The sequence below is a fragment of the Macrotis lagotis genome, chromosome 1 (genome assembly GCF_037893015.1).
Source record: "Macrotis lagotis isolate mMagLag1 chromosome 1, bilby.v1.9.chrom.fasta, whole genome shotgun sequence".
Taxonomy (NCBI): Eukaryota; Metazoa; Chordata; class Mammalia; order Peramelemorphia; family Peramelidae; genus Macrotis; species Macrotis lagotis.
The window spans coordinates 520448692-520465561 of NC_133658.1; the positions used below are offsets into that span (position 1 = coordinate 520448692).

Sequence of the window (16870 nt, forward strand, 5' to 3'; positions counted from 1 at the left end):
TTGTTCAGTTATGTCCAACTCTTTAGTTTGCCATTTCCTTCTCCAACTCATTTTACAGGTGAGAAAATCAAGGCAGAGTTAAGTGGCCTTCCCAGAGTTAAAAGCCAGAGTCTGAGGCAAAACTGGAACTCAGGAAGATGTGTCTTCACAAGAAGGGTTACTTCATCCATTTCACCCACTTCACCACCTAGCTGTACCAATTATGTCATAATAGTAATCAAAATATTTTTTAAGAGTTTACAGACCCCAGATTAAGAGCAGGTGGTTTAAATTACCTATGAAAAGCACACCATCTTTAAAAATAACAAACTTTCATCTTAATCTAAAGAGAAAAGGAAGAGATTTGAAACCTTTTTATTCCACACCACTCAAATATGAATACTTACTTTTAAACTGGTTTGTGATAAGGCAAACCATTTTCCCATCTTCAACTGAAAAAAATGAAGTTTTGGTAGTCACCAAGATTTTCATCCTCAACTGCTGATTTTCATCTGCTAAAGAGAAGCCTTCAAACATAGCCAGTCCTTAAGTATCTTCATTTTTTGTCATTCTAAGATCTTGACAAAGTACACAAACACACTTCTTGGAAGAAGTGATTCCAGTTTATATCATGCCAGGATCATTTGATGCAGCTCTCACAGAAAAGTGCTTTTCTCTCTCAGTATTTTAAACTCCCATTTAAAATATGCCTGTTATATCACACCAGTTATTCTTTGCTTTCTTTAAGAGGAAAATTTTGTAGATATGCTCCAAGATTGAAAATTTTAGAGATTCAGTCAGCTAAAATTCAAAATCCCCAGAGAAAAATTTATTGGAAGAAAATTGTATATAGTATAATTTTATTGGCATAAAGAATTTCTTGGTTTTAAAAATAGCTTTATTTAGCATACCAAAAATCACAGACACAAAGAAAAATCTCATCTATTATGAACATAAGTAAAATGTTTAAATACCATAATTTAATGTAAACCAAATGTCTTCAAATATTAAATCTTGTAATCAAATACATGTTATTTACACAAAACTGAGTTAGAATAACCTCCACAGATATCAATCAGATAATCAATCTCAAAGTTATCATTCAACTACTGAATGAACAACAACAGTGCCTCTATCCACAAGGGTCATCAAAAAATCAGAAATCACTTTATTGTTTGCATATGATGCAATTCATTGTTACATTCAAAGAAGGCAAGGTTGCTTGTCTTAGAGGTTCACAAACAGTCGCACATGTAAAACATCCAGGACTAAGGCTGTAAATTCTACTTCAATTATTTAATGCAAAAACGGTTCAATTTAGTTAATTTAAGAAAGGTAGTAAATATATTCTGCAAAAATAAACCTTTATTAAAAACCATTGAAGGCAAATGCAATATCAATCAGACTGGAAAGGCATAAACATAAAAAATATATTGCTACATCGAATGAGCCCCTTGTCTTCTGCAAATGTTAAGAAATTGAGTCTATAAAACTGGATTTTTATTTCAGGATGAGAGTGGAAATACCAAATCCTAAATGAATCTTAAACAAAACAGGTGGTATTTTCTCCCCCTCTGGCCTCTTTCACAGACATTTCTGGCTCGTTGCCTTTTATCAGTCTTGTAGAGGATTTTCTCTGATCAACAGCTGTAGTCACTGATTGATATATTTTAGGATCTGGCCTTTATTTCAAAAGACCAAAATCCATTCTGTATTGCAGCTTGGATATCCATAAAAAGCAGCAGTAAAATTAAGCCCAGGAGCTTAAAACGGGAAACAAACATAATTCAGGCCTATATTATGGTATACCCAGCTCTTGTCCTTCAATTCCTTCTAGCTACTGGTTCAACTCAAGCACTGCACTATACTAATTATCTTAGAAGGGCTTTGACCAGCTTCTACAGAATATAAAAAAAAAAAAAACCACATCAAAAAAACCCTTTTGAAGTGAAAATTCCTAATACCTAGTCTCTAAAAAATGCCAAAGATTGAGGGTACATAGGATATAGATTAAGAACTGGATGAAATCATGGAGGTCAAATAGTCCTGCCCTCTCATTTGTAAAGAAGGCATCTCTGTCTACTGTAAATTTATAGTCATGTTCATGAGGCTCAAGAAAACAATGTCCTTAGTGTCAAGGCTGTAGTCCATGATTGAGTTGTTTTGTAACTTTTGAATTTAAAAATCTTATAGAATTTTCCCCTGGGCCTTTGGACAGTTAATGCTGAGCAAGCAATCCAGATGTCAGCACAGTAATAAATGGTAGAAGATGTGTGGGATCAAGGCTGAATGAAGTACATTGTTGGAGGCAAGGTCAAGAGAAGTTTGTTTTACCTTCTTGACTGTGTGGAAGCACTATGAATTAATGATTCACATAGACTATTGTTGCTGAAACTTCTCACTAACACATAACCTACTTGGTCCGGAGTCATCATCTTTCTTGTCTATATGTATGAGAAATATACATTTCTTTTATATTCAGGAAACAATTCCCTTTGTCTCTTGGGGACTGGAATTTATGATGATGTGGAGAAATGGTTGAGAACATAGGAGTGGGGCTTCATGAAAACATTCAGGTGGATAGGTTGATCATTTTCATATCAGTGCAACATAGAAACTCAGACTCAACTGTAGGGAACAGCATAGCTACCAATACAGGTTCGCATTTCTTTCTCAAACATTCTGCCTAGGGGAGTGTTACATCAACTTCTTACTTTTTGTAGCTCCCTCCAAAACATAACAAAATGAAAAGAAAATGGTGACACAATCAAAGACCTTTACGAGGCTGCAACTGGATTCCAATTTGCCCCTGGTACTACACAGATTTTGCAATCTTTCTCTGTCAATAGAAAACCAATATAAAAATCACAGTGCTTTAATTCTTTTATATCTAACTTTATGGGAAATTGCCTCCCTATAATCCTGAGGCAATGACTTCAGTCTAACCTATAACTGTAACAAAATAATTTTCTTTTAGAGTTTTTAATCTTAATTATATTCCTAAGAGGATGGTGGAAGTGCCAAGTTTGGGATGGTGCTAATAGGTAATGGGGAAGTAAAGAGGGAATTAAGATCAAATTTGAGCAATGCATCATTCTATAATAGATTTCCATATCCATTTTACAAATTATCTCATGGCAAAAGAAAAAAAAAAGCATGAAATGTATAAATGTGGCCAAAGTCATCTAGAAATACATAAACACTGTTTGGTTCTTTACCAAATACACCACAAACCCTGAAATGTCATAAACCAATTATCTTACTAGTTAAAAGTTGTTAGCACTTTATCATTTATTGCTATCTCTGTCAGAAGTGTCTAAATTCAGATTAATGCATGCATTTTCATTTTAAGGTAAATGGGAAATTAGTGAGGAAAGTTAGTCCAGCAAAATTTCCTACTTGCAAAATTTAGCATGTTGTTGGCTTTCTAAACTGCAGATTTAGTTAAATGCTACACTTCGCAGTTTCTGGTGAGTCTCCCTTCTTAGGTAACTAAGGCTTTTTAAGCCAGTTGCATATATACTGAGCCGAAATTTATATGCACTCCCATATGAACAATGCTGTGGGTATCTGTTCCTTTCTCCCCACTAGCCAAAATAAGCACTGATAAAACCTGAAAGAAAATAAACAAAAGCAAAGAAAAAAATGATATGGAAAGGGGGGAGTGGTTTACTTCAAAGGTCCAATAAATTATGCAAATGCATGATTATGCAATGATAAAGTGCTATAAAATTCTCCCATTAGTAGTTTAAAAAGAATCAGAGAAATAAAGACTTGTTTTTCTGCTTTACTTGATGGTAGTGATAACAGGTACCATAGCAATGGCATTGGCTGAGCTGGAGTTCATGATGTCATCATACTGGGGGGGTGGATCTAAATGAGGTTCTGTTTCACTTCTTCTCAGATTTGTCTGACCAGTGGCTTCCTCGTAGGTAGGTGGTGGATCGCAGTTAGAGAGTCGTGTAGAGACAGAATCTGAGCGCCCACCTACAAAGCCCAAAAATCCTGGGGAGAGCCCACTGCTGTCAAACAGTTCTTCCTGTGGGGAATGAGCGATGTTGAGGTGAGATGGGAGAGGGCCTCTACTGTCTGTCATGGGGCCATCACTGCTAGCTTCGAGAGCTCCCCGCCTCATGTACATGGTTTGTCTGCGTGTTTTCTTTTTTAGGAGATATCTCCAAGTTATGAATATGATGAGGAGAATAACAAAAAGGCCAATGATTAATGGAAATGCAAGGTAAAATGGATACCAATTACTTCCTCTGTTTTCTCCCTGAGGTTCCTTTGTGTAGCTGTTCCAGAATTCCTTCTAAAAACAGTAAGACAGAATAAATCAGAAACTGAAATGGTTAAAAGATAGCAAATAGAAAAGCTGAACATTCAATAACTACAATATAAAAAATTTAAATCCAGGCTAGAGAATTCAAATTTGGGGGGGGGGAGATGGCAATCATCTTGCTGTCTACCCCTTAATCTATTCTGTGTTCTCTCCCATACCTCTCTTTACATTCTCTTGCAATCAATCCCTCTGCTGACTGGGTTCTTTTTTATGTTTATACTGTATTTAGCTAGAAGATTTTTTTTTTAAATAAAGGTAATAATGTGAATAGGAATCTGTACAAAGCAGAAGCCTAAAATTACAAAACTGAATTTCAAACAAAACACTCTATTACTTCTTATAATATCAAGTCTTTGCTTCAAATCGACTAATTTGATATTAACCCAGGACCAGAGAAGCCCTGTGACAAGGACTATTGATTTGCTTGTGCCATTCTTAAAATTTAAAATTCTGCTTTCCCCCCACATCACCCTATCTTTCCACTATCTATACCCCAAGTTAATTACAATTATATAACTGCAGAAGCTACAGGTAATGAATTCTATTATGGAGACTTGGTTTTAATAACAAGGAAGGTTTGAAATCAACAGTGTAAAATTAAGGAACAAAATAAAAGTCACAAAAAGAATAATAAAAATAAAATCAACCCTCTTTCTTTTTTGGTAAAGAGAAGAGAATAATGGACAGAGCATAGAGTCAGAAGGCGTAGCTTTGAGTATCCAGCTCTATCACTGCCTAGCCTTTACATACATCATTTGCCTCTGTAGTCCTCTTTCTTTCTCTATCCTTTGAGTGCTAGTATTTCATGATGCTAAGAAACTGATGTACGTTTACTGCTGCTATTATGAATATTTCAAATATGTAGATGATGATGATGATGAAGTGTATGAGGAAATGTACACAGCCCCAATCAGATGATTCATATGGAAATGAGAAGTAGCATAAGTGCAACACAAATGTACCTTTTTGCGTTTTGTGATCACTAGTAGAGAAAATTTAATCATTTAATAATTCATTTTTTCTCTTAATTATAAAATCAGTAACAGGATATTTTATACAGTTGCCTCTTGCTTTTAGAAAAAAAACAAGGTGCTCTTGAAGATGTGTATAAATTTTTTTTAATGCACCAGAGAAGTTTCTACTTAAGAGAAAACAGTTGTGAATCCTTTGGAAAAAAGAAACAATTTATAAAAAATAAGTAATCACTCCAAAGGGTCATCTGCATTAGAAATCTAGATTTTTTTTCATAATTTTGCCAAAAATTGGTGACAAAAAAAATCTATAACATTTAACTGTAAACATGAAAATTTTGAGTTATTTAACATTCTACAAATATTCTATAAAATTCTATAAATGCAAATTGGAAATGATCAGCACAGAAATTAGCAGTAGATTCTTAAATACATTTAGATTTTCTTTTTCTTCAACAATAAAAAAGATTCAGTAACAGAGAACACTGGGCCTTTTTAAGCATCTCCAAAACTAGCACATAACATCAACATAATTTCACCAAGTTTAATGACATTAAACATAAAAGCATGACAAACATAAAGCTTAATAGAACAAAGAAAAATACAAAGAATAATATTTTGAACAATGCACAAATGGATAAATATTTCAGGCAAGTATAATCCTTAATGGCTCTCAACAACATACTCTAATATGCTGTCCAATCAAACTAGCTAAGTCCAGAAAGATTTATTAAACATTATGGGGTTGGCTCTCAGGTGACGAATCCTTTCAGCCAAAGCAACTCATGAAACTATTAATGGTGTGGATTATTGTAAGATTACAAGATAATCAGAAGGATCCCAGTAGCTGTCTAGTACAAATTCTCCACTTTACAGATAAGGAAATTGAGATCTAGACCAAAATATAATAAATATCAGGAGGATTTCAATGCAGATCTTTTGATTCCAGAGCTAGTCCCATAAAAGTGATGATGCAAATTCCTGATATATATTTCATGTCAATCTTCATTTTTCAGGTAGTCCATTCTCTATTATCTCCTTAGAGATTTTAAGCTACCTTAGGGATTTCATGTGACAATTTTAAACAATGGGTGGAACATAAGTGCTTTACTTTATTTCCAATCACCTAGAAAAATACCCCATCACCACTTGAATAGTCTTTTTTGCCATTCTTTACCTTCCCAGTACTTAAACCACACAGTGCAGGTGGCGCACTGACTTACTGAGAACAATAGCCAGTTTACCAAGGCAGAATGGCATTCTATCAGCAGTGAAACAGGAGTCAGAAGCTTTATATCCAAATAATCCAGGGTGCAACCTCTCTGAGATTCTGACTCCTTGTCTGTAAAGTGGGAATTATAATATTTGCACTATCCACTTCAAAGCATTTCTTGATTTTTCAGTTGTTTCAGACTCTTCACCTCATTTGGAATTTTCTTGGTAAAGGTAATAGAGTTGTTTATCATTTTTTTTCCCTCTCCAGCCCATTTTATGAATGAGGAAACTGAGATAAACAGGATTAAGTGACTTGCCCAGGGTTACATAGCTATTAAGTGTCTTGAAGCTGGATTTGATTTTGTGTCTTCCTGCTTTCAGGTGTAGCACTCTATCCACTGTGCCACCTAGCTGCCCTGGAAATATCAAAATAAATGTGAAGTACTTATTGACTATAAAACATTATAAATATAGAAATTGCTAACATTAATATATACATTTACATAATCCAAGTTACTCCTGCTTAGTAGTGACTGAGAAGCTAGGTTAGCATCACCAATCACAACAAATTGAATTTTAAGAAAATAATCTGGCTATAAAAACCAAAATGTGACAAAAGCACCCAAATCTCTCAAATATAGTCCAGTACAAATCTAAAACAGGAAATAGACTAAATAACAAAAAAGAAATCCGAAGAGGGAAAACAACCCCCAAAAAACAGTAAACTCTATCCAGGCCAGAACTGCACAAAAAGGACACCCAAAGAAGATGTAGGAGATATAAAAGATATAAAAGTATATATATATATAAGAAGAATGTGCAGAGCAGCCAGCACAAATCTGCTAATGCTAAAATCAGGAACATTCCAGGGAGTAAAGAAGTCCTCAGAACTCTGACCAGGAAAGCCATGGATACAAGATAACCAGTGCTGTGGTGGAGGATCCTGAAGTGTAGACTTACCAGAGGAGGTTGAAGCCAAAGGGAGAAGCGCCAGATATAAGAGAAAGAACCTAACAATGTCATTCCATTCAAGAGTATTTATTCCCCTTGCAGTTTTTTTTTACCAGTCCAGAATTTTTGTTTCATTAAGAAAGTTCATTTTTCTTCTCTTCCTTCATTTTTTCCAGATACTCTTTTGAGTTCTCTGAAACTCTTCTTTCTCAAGTATTGGGCACAACTGAGTTACTTTTGGGGGTTTTACCCTTTGGACTTATAAGGATCAACTAAGATAGAATATATAACCATCACATTAATAAGCATAAACCAGAAATATTCCCATAAAGATTTTTTTTTTTAGTTTTTGCAAGACAATGGAGGTTAAGTGGCTTGCCCAAGGCCACACGGCTAGGTAATTATTAAGTGTCTGAGGCCAGATTTGAACTCAGGTACTCCTGAGTCTAGGGCTGGAGCTCTATCCACTGTGCCATCTAGCTGCGCCACCATAAAAATTTTAAAAAGAAATTGAAAGAAAGACATAGTATGAACCAGGGCCTGGGTTTTGAGAGCAGCAGAGAGATAAGGGGCATTGGAATGAGAGCAGTCTGTTTCAAATTTAGATTAACAGCGCTGATCACATTCTCCTTTTTTCTAAAGAGGTGAATGAGTAGAAAAGATTAGAAGAAGTGTAAGAGGATATAATGAAGGGAAATAAAAAATTAATAACCAAGATAGATCACAAAGGAGATCACTTTTATTCCAACACATGTCTAGAAAGTATCAGACTGAATAACAACCAAGAACTACAAAAAGAAACATTAGTAAGTGCTTTCATTCAGCCTAGGACTACATAAATAGCAGAAACCTATGAGTATCCCTAGAGGTTCCTAGTAGTAATAAATAGCCTGGAACCCCACAGGAGCACCCCAAATGGGCACTTGTGACAGTACTATGACTGTCACAGAAGGGAAAGACCAGCTAAAATCCTGATCTTGAAACTCCAGATAATACAGTGCCTTGATATCAGGAAAAGCAACACAGGATGAAGCCTGTCAGTGTTCTGAGTATAGATACACTAAAGGAAATGAAAAACAGAAGCAGAACCCCAGAAAAGTGAGATTAGGACATTGACTACACCATCCAAGTGTACAAGTGGTGGAAGAGCTCCCCCCCACCCCCACACAATATCACAATTCAAAATGAGGTTAGAGAGATGACTAAACCAGAAAATTTAACCAAAAGCTATGATTTACTATGGAACAAAAATCTCTCAAAAGGAAAATCTGGAAGATGATAACATCAAAATTTTAAACATAATCCTGGGGGAGGGGAGGGGAAGAAATGACTTGAAAACAAGGACTATAAGAATACCTGGAAGAAATAAAGAGAAAAATAAAATCATAAATGAAATGAGTTATAAATGAAATAATATGAAGGAGTTAGTAGCTTAGAACCAAAAGTAGTAAAGCTTACTCCTTGAAAATTGGAAAAAACAGAAACAAGAGATTTTTTTAAAAAGCATAAAATATTGGTTATCAAAAACAACAGACATGTAAAAGAAATGGAAAGAAAATCTAAAAACTAGAAAATCATGATCTCTTCCCCCTCTGCCAAAAAGCTTGTTTATTTTATTTCATGAAATCACAAATGAAAACTTCACAGATCTAGTAGAACCAGTGGGCAAAGTGAAAAAAGAATCCAAAAATCTTCTGAAATAAACTTCAAAATGAAAACCCTCAGGAATATTATAGACAAAGTACAAAGCTTCCCAGTCAAAGAAAAAAAAATATTCCAAGTAGTCAGAAAAAAAGAATTCAAGGACAAAGCTACAACTATATATGAAAGAAGATCTTGAAATATGATATTCCAAAAGGCAAATGATAAGGTCTTGCAACTACAGAGAACTTATTCTTAAAATAAACTTGAGTACAATCCTACAGGTAGGGGAAAAAATAACATTTACAGTAAATAAATGTTTCTCAAGCATTGCTGATGAAGGTACCAGAGCTGGAAAGAAACATGGAAATGCAAACACAGATATTAAGAGAAACCTAGAAAGATAAATATATTTCAGAAAATGGAAGAGGCTATAAAATTATCTTCAAATTCTAATTAGTTTCTAGAAAATATAGTTTCCCCTTTAGAACCTTAATGTCCTCAAAGGTAATAAAGAAAATTAAATAAGGGGCAGCTAGGTGGCGCAGTAGATAGCACATTGGGCTATGGAGTCAGGAGACTGGGGACACTTAATTATCTAGCTGTGTGACCTTGGGCAAGTCACTTAACCCCAATGCCTAGAAAGAAAGAAAGAAAGAAAGAAAGAAAGAAAGAAAGAAAGAAAGAAAGAAAGAAAGAAAGAAAGAAAGAAAGAAAGAAAGAAAGAAAAGGAAGGAAGGAAGGAAGGAAAGAGAAAGAAAGAAAGGAAAAGAAAAAATTAAGACAAATAGAGCAAAGTAGGGGGGGTGGGAGGAATGAGATGCATTGTTGTTTTCTTAAGAAAAAAGAAAAAGGAATTCACAAGAAGAGAAAGTAAGAAAGGGGAGGAAACTTATTATTTCAAAAATTTAGATATATAATATACACATATGTAGAAAGAGGTAAACTAGATATATAGTATACATGCATACTGTATGACATCTTAATTCAGAAAGATTTTGAAATATTGATGAGGACCAAGAAAATTAATTGGATAAATTCAGAGTATTGAAACAATGGGTTCGTTATTAAACATTAAACATAATCCAGGGGCTGCGTAGTGGATAAAGCACCGGCCTTGGAGTCAGGAGTACCTGGGTTCAAATGCAGTCTCAGACACAATTACCTAGCTGTGTGGCCTTGGGCAAGCCACTTAAACCCATTTACCTTGCAAAAAACCTAAAAAAAAAAATCCATTCCTTCAAAGGGCAAAGAGAGAAGAGCAGCTTCTATGATGGTAAAAGTTATATTTTATAATATTTTATGTTTTATAAATATGAGTCACTGCTAAGATAAGAAAAGAAAAAGTCTCCCTGTATCCTCAATGTCTTCTATATATTCTCATTCATACAGCAAGACACCCACTAAATGAAAGTCACTGGACATAGTCTCATTTCTCTATGGAAATTTCCAGTCTTGATCTACTAAATTTATGTAAATTTCTACTTTTTAGCTCATGTACTTCCATACTCTTCTCCTACCCATCCCAACTCTATTACCCAAAGAAAAATTCAGTCCTTTTTCCTTAAAACATAAAGCTCTAAAGAAAATTACTCTATTAGACAGTTCTCAATTTATCTTTTTCCTGGAAAACTCAATCTTCATATCATTTAATTATAATGAACACTCAAGAGAAAAATTCAGCTCGTTCATTTCACTGGGGATTATAATATCTTTAATTAGGGTAACCAAACCTTGCAGCTTTAGCTATCCTTACATATCTACCTAGATAAAAAGTATGTGGTGACAGAATTAATGCCATCAATAATTAGATTCTCCCCTCGACCTAAGACTGTAGATCAAATTAAAGTTTGCTTGAATTTAAAGAACAGATGATATTTTATTTACATGAACAAAAAAAGCAAAGTTCATACAAGTAATTTATGTGCCATTGTACCCCATATAGTTAAAAAAAAAAAGTGAGAAAAACTTTGAGAGTACTTCATATCTATGAATGTGACATTGAAAGCATATTAGGGCAACACTTTGAAAGGATGAAAATAACCAGCTGAAATTCTGATTGTGCAATTAAACACTTCTATAGTAATAGTCACCTTAAAGTACCAAATACAATATTTATTTAAAGGAAAGAAGACTCTCATTAAAGTCTCAGAAGGTTTTAGATAAAGGTAAAATTATATCAATGATAAAATTAAATTCCATTTGAAGTCATGAGTGGTTGACAACCATTTATTTTCAAGGAAAGAAATCCAGCTGGCCAAAAGCTTTATGTGAGGCTTTTCAGAACCAAGTGAAATATTTCTTAGAAGTCTATCAAAATATTTTTCTTAGTTCTCTGTTACAAGTAGTGGCTCTCTGGGGGTCAGAGAAGGGAATGGGGGTTTATTTGGAAATGAAAGTCATGTAACAAAACAAAACATCAATAAATCCTTAAGGGAAAAAAAGTGAGGTGTGAGGTTTGGAGGGGGGGTGGAAAATAAGATCTATCAAAGAATGATCAGGAGGTTTTTAGTTATTTCTATTTTGTCTTCTCTACCTACAGCCTAAGAAAAGGAAATAAATTATCACTGGGAAAATGAATCAAGACAAGAAGGATTCACAGATACATTGCTTTAAAAATCACAGCTGGGCATTTTGCCCTAACATTTCAACAAACAGGTCTCATCACAACTGCATCAGTTCAGGACCTAGATAGCAAATGGGATAGATTTTCTATTGATTGTTTCATGTTGAGAATAGAAAACACTAAAAATGTATTCTGCTGCAGAGCCAACATTACTTTTCTTTTCCTTCCTGAACTTCAAGAAAGACCGTGGGAAAGGATCATTTCTACCCCCAATATTTTCTACCCCAATAATAAGTACATGTGTGAACCTTAGACAAAATATTTTAATTTCTCTGGGCTTCAGCATTCTCCTCTGCAAAATGATGATGTTGAACAAATGTAGGCAAAACAGGCAGCTTCTCATGAAGTCTGAGTTGAGGGGTGCCAGGAGCCTCCTGCTCCTTGGCAATCTCCCTCTTAGAATGCTCCATTGCCTGAAATTCACAATTTATTCCTTTGTTTAAATACTGCCCTCTCTTTAAAAGCATTTTTTCTGAAATTATCAAATAAAGTTATGAATATGACAGAATTATTCAGATAGAATTAATCAGATCATTTTTCTCTTTCAAAAAGGAGACTAGGAAAGCATAAGAGGGGGGAAAGATGTGAAAAAGAGAAAACTATGAGGTAAACTAATAAAAAATTAAAATTCTTAATAGGAAAATTCAACTACTTAGGATTAATACCAGGTGTAATCTTAAAGTGGCAAAAAGTTGAAATGGAAAAGAATAACTCAATGTGAAAATTTAATGATACTATACACTATTACAGGATCTGGGTTAATCGGGCACTGTAATTAACAATTGATTTAATTCATTTTACCTCTAAATATCATCTTGGGACTTTGGAATATGAAGCCTTTGAAATTACAATTCTTTCAAGAATTGTAATTCTTAAATTACAATTTAACCTTTCTGGGCCTCATTTTTCTCAACTGCAAAATGATGAGGTTGAGTTTGATGACCCTTGATGAATGTAGGCAAAATAGGCAGCTTCCCATGAAATCTGATTTGAGGGATGCCAGAAACCTACTGCTCCTTGGCAATCCCTCTCCCTTTGAGGTGCTCCAGTGTCTGAAATCCACAACTCCTTCCTTGAAATTATAATTGGCTTAAGAGTCCTCTACCATCCAATCAATCAATCAACTAGAATATGCATAGAATTTGGATGGGGCTCCTTTTTCTTTCTTCTCTCCACATTTCTAGTTCATTTTTCTTAGGTAAACTCTTGGCTGTCTTGCAAATATTCTCATCATCTAACTGAGTATGTTGAGTGGCTATAAATCATCAACAAAATTTCAGATTGTCACAAAGGAAATTCTATTCTACTGGATGAACCCTTCCTGGCTTAGACTCAGAGGATCATGGAATCTCACAGGGGGGATATGGCTATCAGGAATTTTGTTATTTCTTCTATTCCACATCATCTCAGGTGTGTCCAACTTGTGGGCCACATGTGGCCCTCAAAGCCCACTCATGTGGCATTAAATTTGATTATTATACCCATTGGTAATATGTTGTATCTATAAATAAAAATTATATTCTGTATGCTATCCTTGACAATATTTTGTTGGGCAATATGACCCAGAAGAGTTAAAAAGTTGGAGGATGGGGCAGTTGGGTGGCACAGTGGATAGAGCATTGGCCCTGGAGTGAGGAGGACCTGAGTTTGAATTTGACCTCAGACACTTAATAATTACTTAGCTGTGTGACCTTGGGCAAGTCACTTAACCCCACTGTCTTGGAAAAAACAAAACCAAAAAAAAATCACAATTTAATTTTTCTTCAGTTTAGCTATCACTAAGGAAAAAAGAAAAAGTTGGGTGACACCCATGCTCCAAATCAAATATATTCAGGGAAGTTTTAATGTGATTTCTGCATTCTTCAGGTTGATCCAATGGTTTAGGTTTGAGAATGAGCTAACAGGGCCTGCAAAAGGCAGAGAAATGGGACTGAACTAAATCAGTGCTACACATTAAACTGAATAATATCTTTTCCATATTGTGGAAACTAAGCAAATTTTTTTTAATATTTGTTATATGGATCACAAGAATCCCACTTTATTCCATTTCCAAATCTAAACCCCTGGACTAGCCTCTCCCTTACTTAATAAACTACAAAGGTTCCTGATTGTTTCTTGGATCAAATATAAACTCTGTCTAGTACAATTTGCTTCTAAGTAGCAAAGGGTCAGTTTAAAATACCAAAATTCAATTTGATAAGCATTTGCTAATTAATTACTATGTGAGATATCTTTTGCATAGAAGATCTATTGTCTTCTGCAAGACATAGTCACACAACATAACATATTACATATAGAACCAGTCTTAAGAGTCAAAAATATCTGGATTCAGGTTTTATATGTGATTATATATATATATATATATATATTTATGTACTGTGACATTAGATAAGTGACTTAACATTTCAGTACTATCAGGAAATTCTCTATGGAAAAATTCCCACTGCCAATCCAGTTCAGTGGCTTGCTCTAGAACTTAAAGTCATAAGAGAATTTCCTGAGAGTCACTTTTTGAAAAGAAAATTGGTTCCAGAATGGTTGATGAATAGGGAGAGCAATCCAGATGTGAGGAGCAACTTGAGCAAAGGACAGGAGGTGGGAGATGTCACATTAAATACAGAGAACAGCAACTAGGCCAGTGTGTCTAGACTGTAAATTACATAAAAGGCCAAAAAATGTAAGCAGTGAAAAGAAGCAAGGAGATAACAAGAAGTCAAACATAAAGAGGGGGAGGTAGTGAAGCATTTAGTAAATTGATAGTGTCAGATTTCAAAATCTACCTTCTTCATCCATGATTTGCAGACCCACCAATTGAGTTGATTTATTCCTAACCAACATTCAAAAAATATATGACTCACCCTAAAAGGAGAATAAAAAAGAAAAGATGTGGGCAGGGGAAGTTCAACATTACTAGAAATATTTGTCATGTCCTGGGTCAGCTAGGTGATGCAAGGGATAGAGCACCAATTCTGGAGTCAAGAGGACCTGAGTTCAAATCAGAATTCTGACAGTTAATACTTACTTAGCTGTGTGACCTTGGGCAAGCTTTTTTTTAAAAAAAATATTGATTTATTTTCATCCAAATGTACATGCATATTTCCAAGTTACAAAATTTCCTTCCACCCTCCCTTCCTACCCCTCTCCCCTCAGCAGGGAACAGTCAAGTTAGCATTTTACATGCAAGTTTTGATAAACAGGTTTACAAATTAGTAATTTTTGGCATGAGGAATTAGGATTAAGGGAAAGAGACACATAAGAGATAATTTTATAAAGTGTTCATCAGATTTGGAAGGGTTGGTTTTTTGTGTATGTTTTCTTTTGTTTTGTTTTCCTTCCTCTGGTTGGGGATAATATAGTCCATAACCAGTCACAAATATAGTTGTCCTAGCTCTCTGAACTGCTGAGAGGAGCTGCTTCCATCAAGGTTGTTCATCTCACAATATTATTGTTGATGTGTACACTGTTCTCTTGGTTCTACTCCCTTGGCTCAGCATCAGATCCCTTAAGTCACTCCATGCTTCTCTAGAGTACAACCATTTATGGTTTCTCATAAAACAATAATATTCCATAGTATTCATGTACCATAACTTGTTTAACCATTCTCCAATTGATGGGCATCCCCTCAATTTCTAATTCTTTGCCACTACAAAAAGAGCTGCTATAAATATTTTTGAATGTGTATGAGTTCCCCCATTTTTTACAATTTCTTCTGGATATAGACCTAGAATTGGAATTGCTGTGTCAAAGGGTATGAACAGTTTTATTGCTCTTTGAGCATAGGTTCTATATTGCTCTCCAGAAAGATTGGATCTATTCACAACTCCACCAGCAATGCATCAATATCCCAATCCTCCCACAATCTCTCCAACATTGATCATCTTCCCTTTTCTCATCTTGGCTAATCTAATAGATGTGAGATGATCCCTCATTGTTATTTTAATTTGCATTTCTGTAATTAATAGTGATTTGGAGCATTTTTTTAATGATTATATATATAGCTTTAATTTCTTCATTCAAAAACTGTCTGTTCATATCCTTTGACCATTTATCAATTGGGGGAATGACTTGTGATCTTATAAATTTGATGCAATTCTCTATATATTTTAGAAATGAGACCTTTATCAGAACTCCTAGTTGTGAATTGTTTCCCAGTTTTCCTCCTAATTGATTATAGTAGTGCAAAACCTTTTTAATATAGTCAAAATCATTCATTTTATAGTTTATAATGTGATTTAATTCTTTTTTGGTCACAAACTTATCCCTTTTCCATAGATCAGATAGTTAAGAGTATTTTTGGTCTACTAATTTATTTATGGTATTGATCTTTATGTCTAAATTCTGTACATATTTTGACCTTATTTTGGTATAGGGTGTGAGATGTGGATCTATGCCTAGTTTTTGCCATACTACTTTCCAGTTTTCCCAACAATTTTTGTCAAATACTGAGTTGTTATCCCAGAGGCTGATGTCTTTAGGTCTGTCAAATAGTAGATTGCTGTAGTCATTTACTGCAGTTTCTTTTGAACCTATCCTAATCCACTGATCCATAACTCTATTTCTTAACCAGTACAAGCAGTTTTGATGACTGCTGCTTTATAGTGTAGTTTTAGATCTGGTAGAGTTAGGGCACCTTCCTTTACATTTTTTTTTCATCAGTTCCCTTGCTATTCTTGCCCTTTTGTTGCTCCAGTTGAATTTTATTACTGTTTTTTCTAGCTTGGTGATTGAGCAAGTCACTCAACCCCACTGCCTTGCAAAAAACAAACAAAAAATTTTTATCATGTTTATATTTTATTAGCTACTTAGAGGTAGCCAGGTAGCACATTGAACAGAGCAGTAAGCCTGGGTTAGGAAGAACTGAGTTCAAATCTAGCCTTAAACACTTTTTTTAGCTGAGACCTTGGGCAAGTCATTTATCCAAGTCTGCCTTGGGTTCTTCAACTGTAACATGGGGAATCATAATACTTATCTCCCAGGGCTGTTGTGAAAATCACATGAAATAACACACAGCAGGGGCATAAATCCTTGTCTCTTCCCTTATATCAAACTTAAATTCCCTCATTTCAAGAAAGTGAGGACCTGAAATTTTAAATGTGTGATTTACCTAAGACCACACAGTAAGTGACTGAATTAGGACAAAAACCAGGT

At 34.7% G+C, this 16870-nt stretch overlaps 1 protein-coding gene across 1 annotated transcript in view; it reads right to left on the reverse strand.

Moving 5' to 3' along the window:
• Window positions 1–822: 822 nt before the first annotated feature.
• Window positions 823–16870, reverse strand: part of PRRG1 (proline rich and Gla domain 1) — an 84709-nt gene continuing 68661 nt past the window's right edge. Inside the window, exon 4 of the mRNA XM_074214199.1 lies at window positions 823–4288. Coding sequence (XP_074070300.1) covers window positions 3767–4288 — 522 coding nt within the window. The 3' untranslated portion in view covers window positions 823–3766. The remainder of the gene's footprint in view (window positions 4289–16870) is intronic.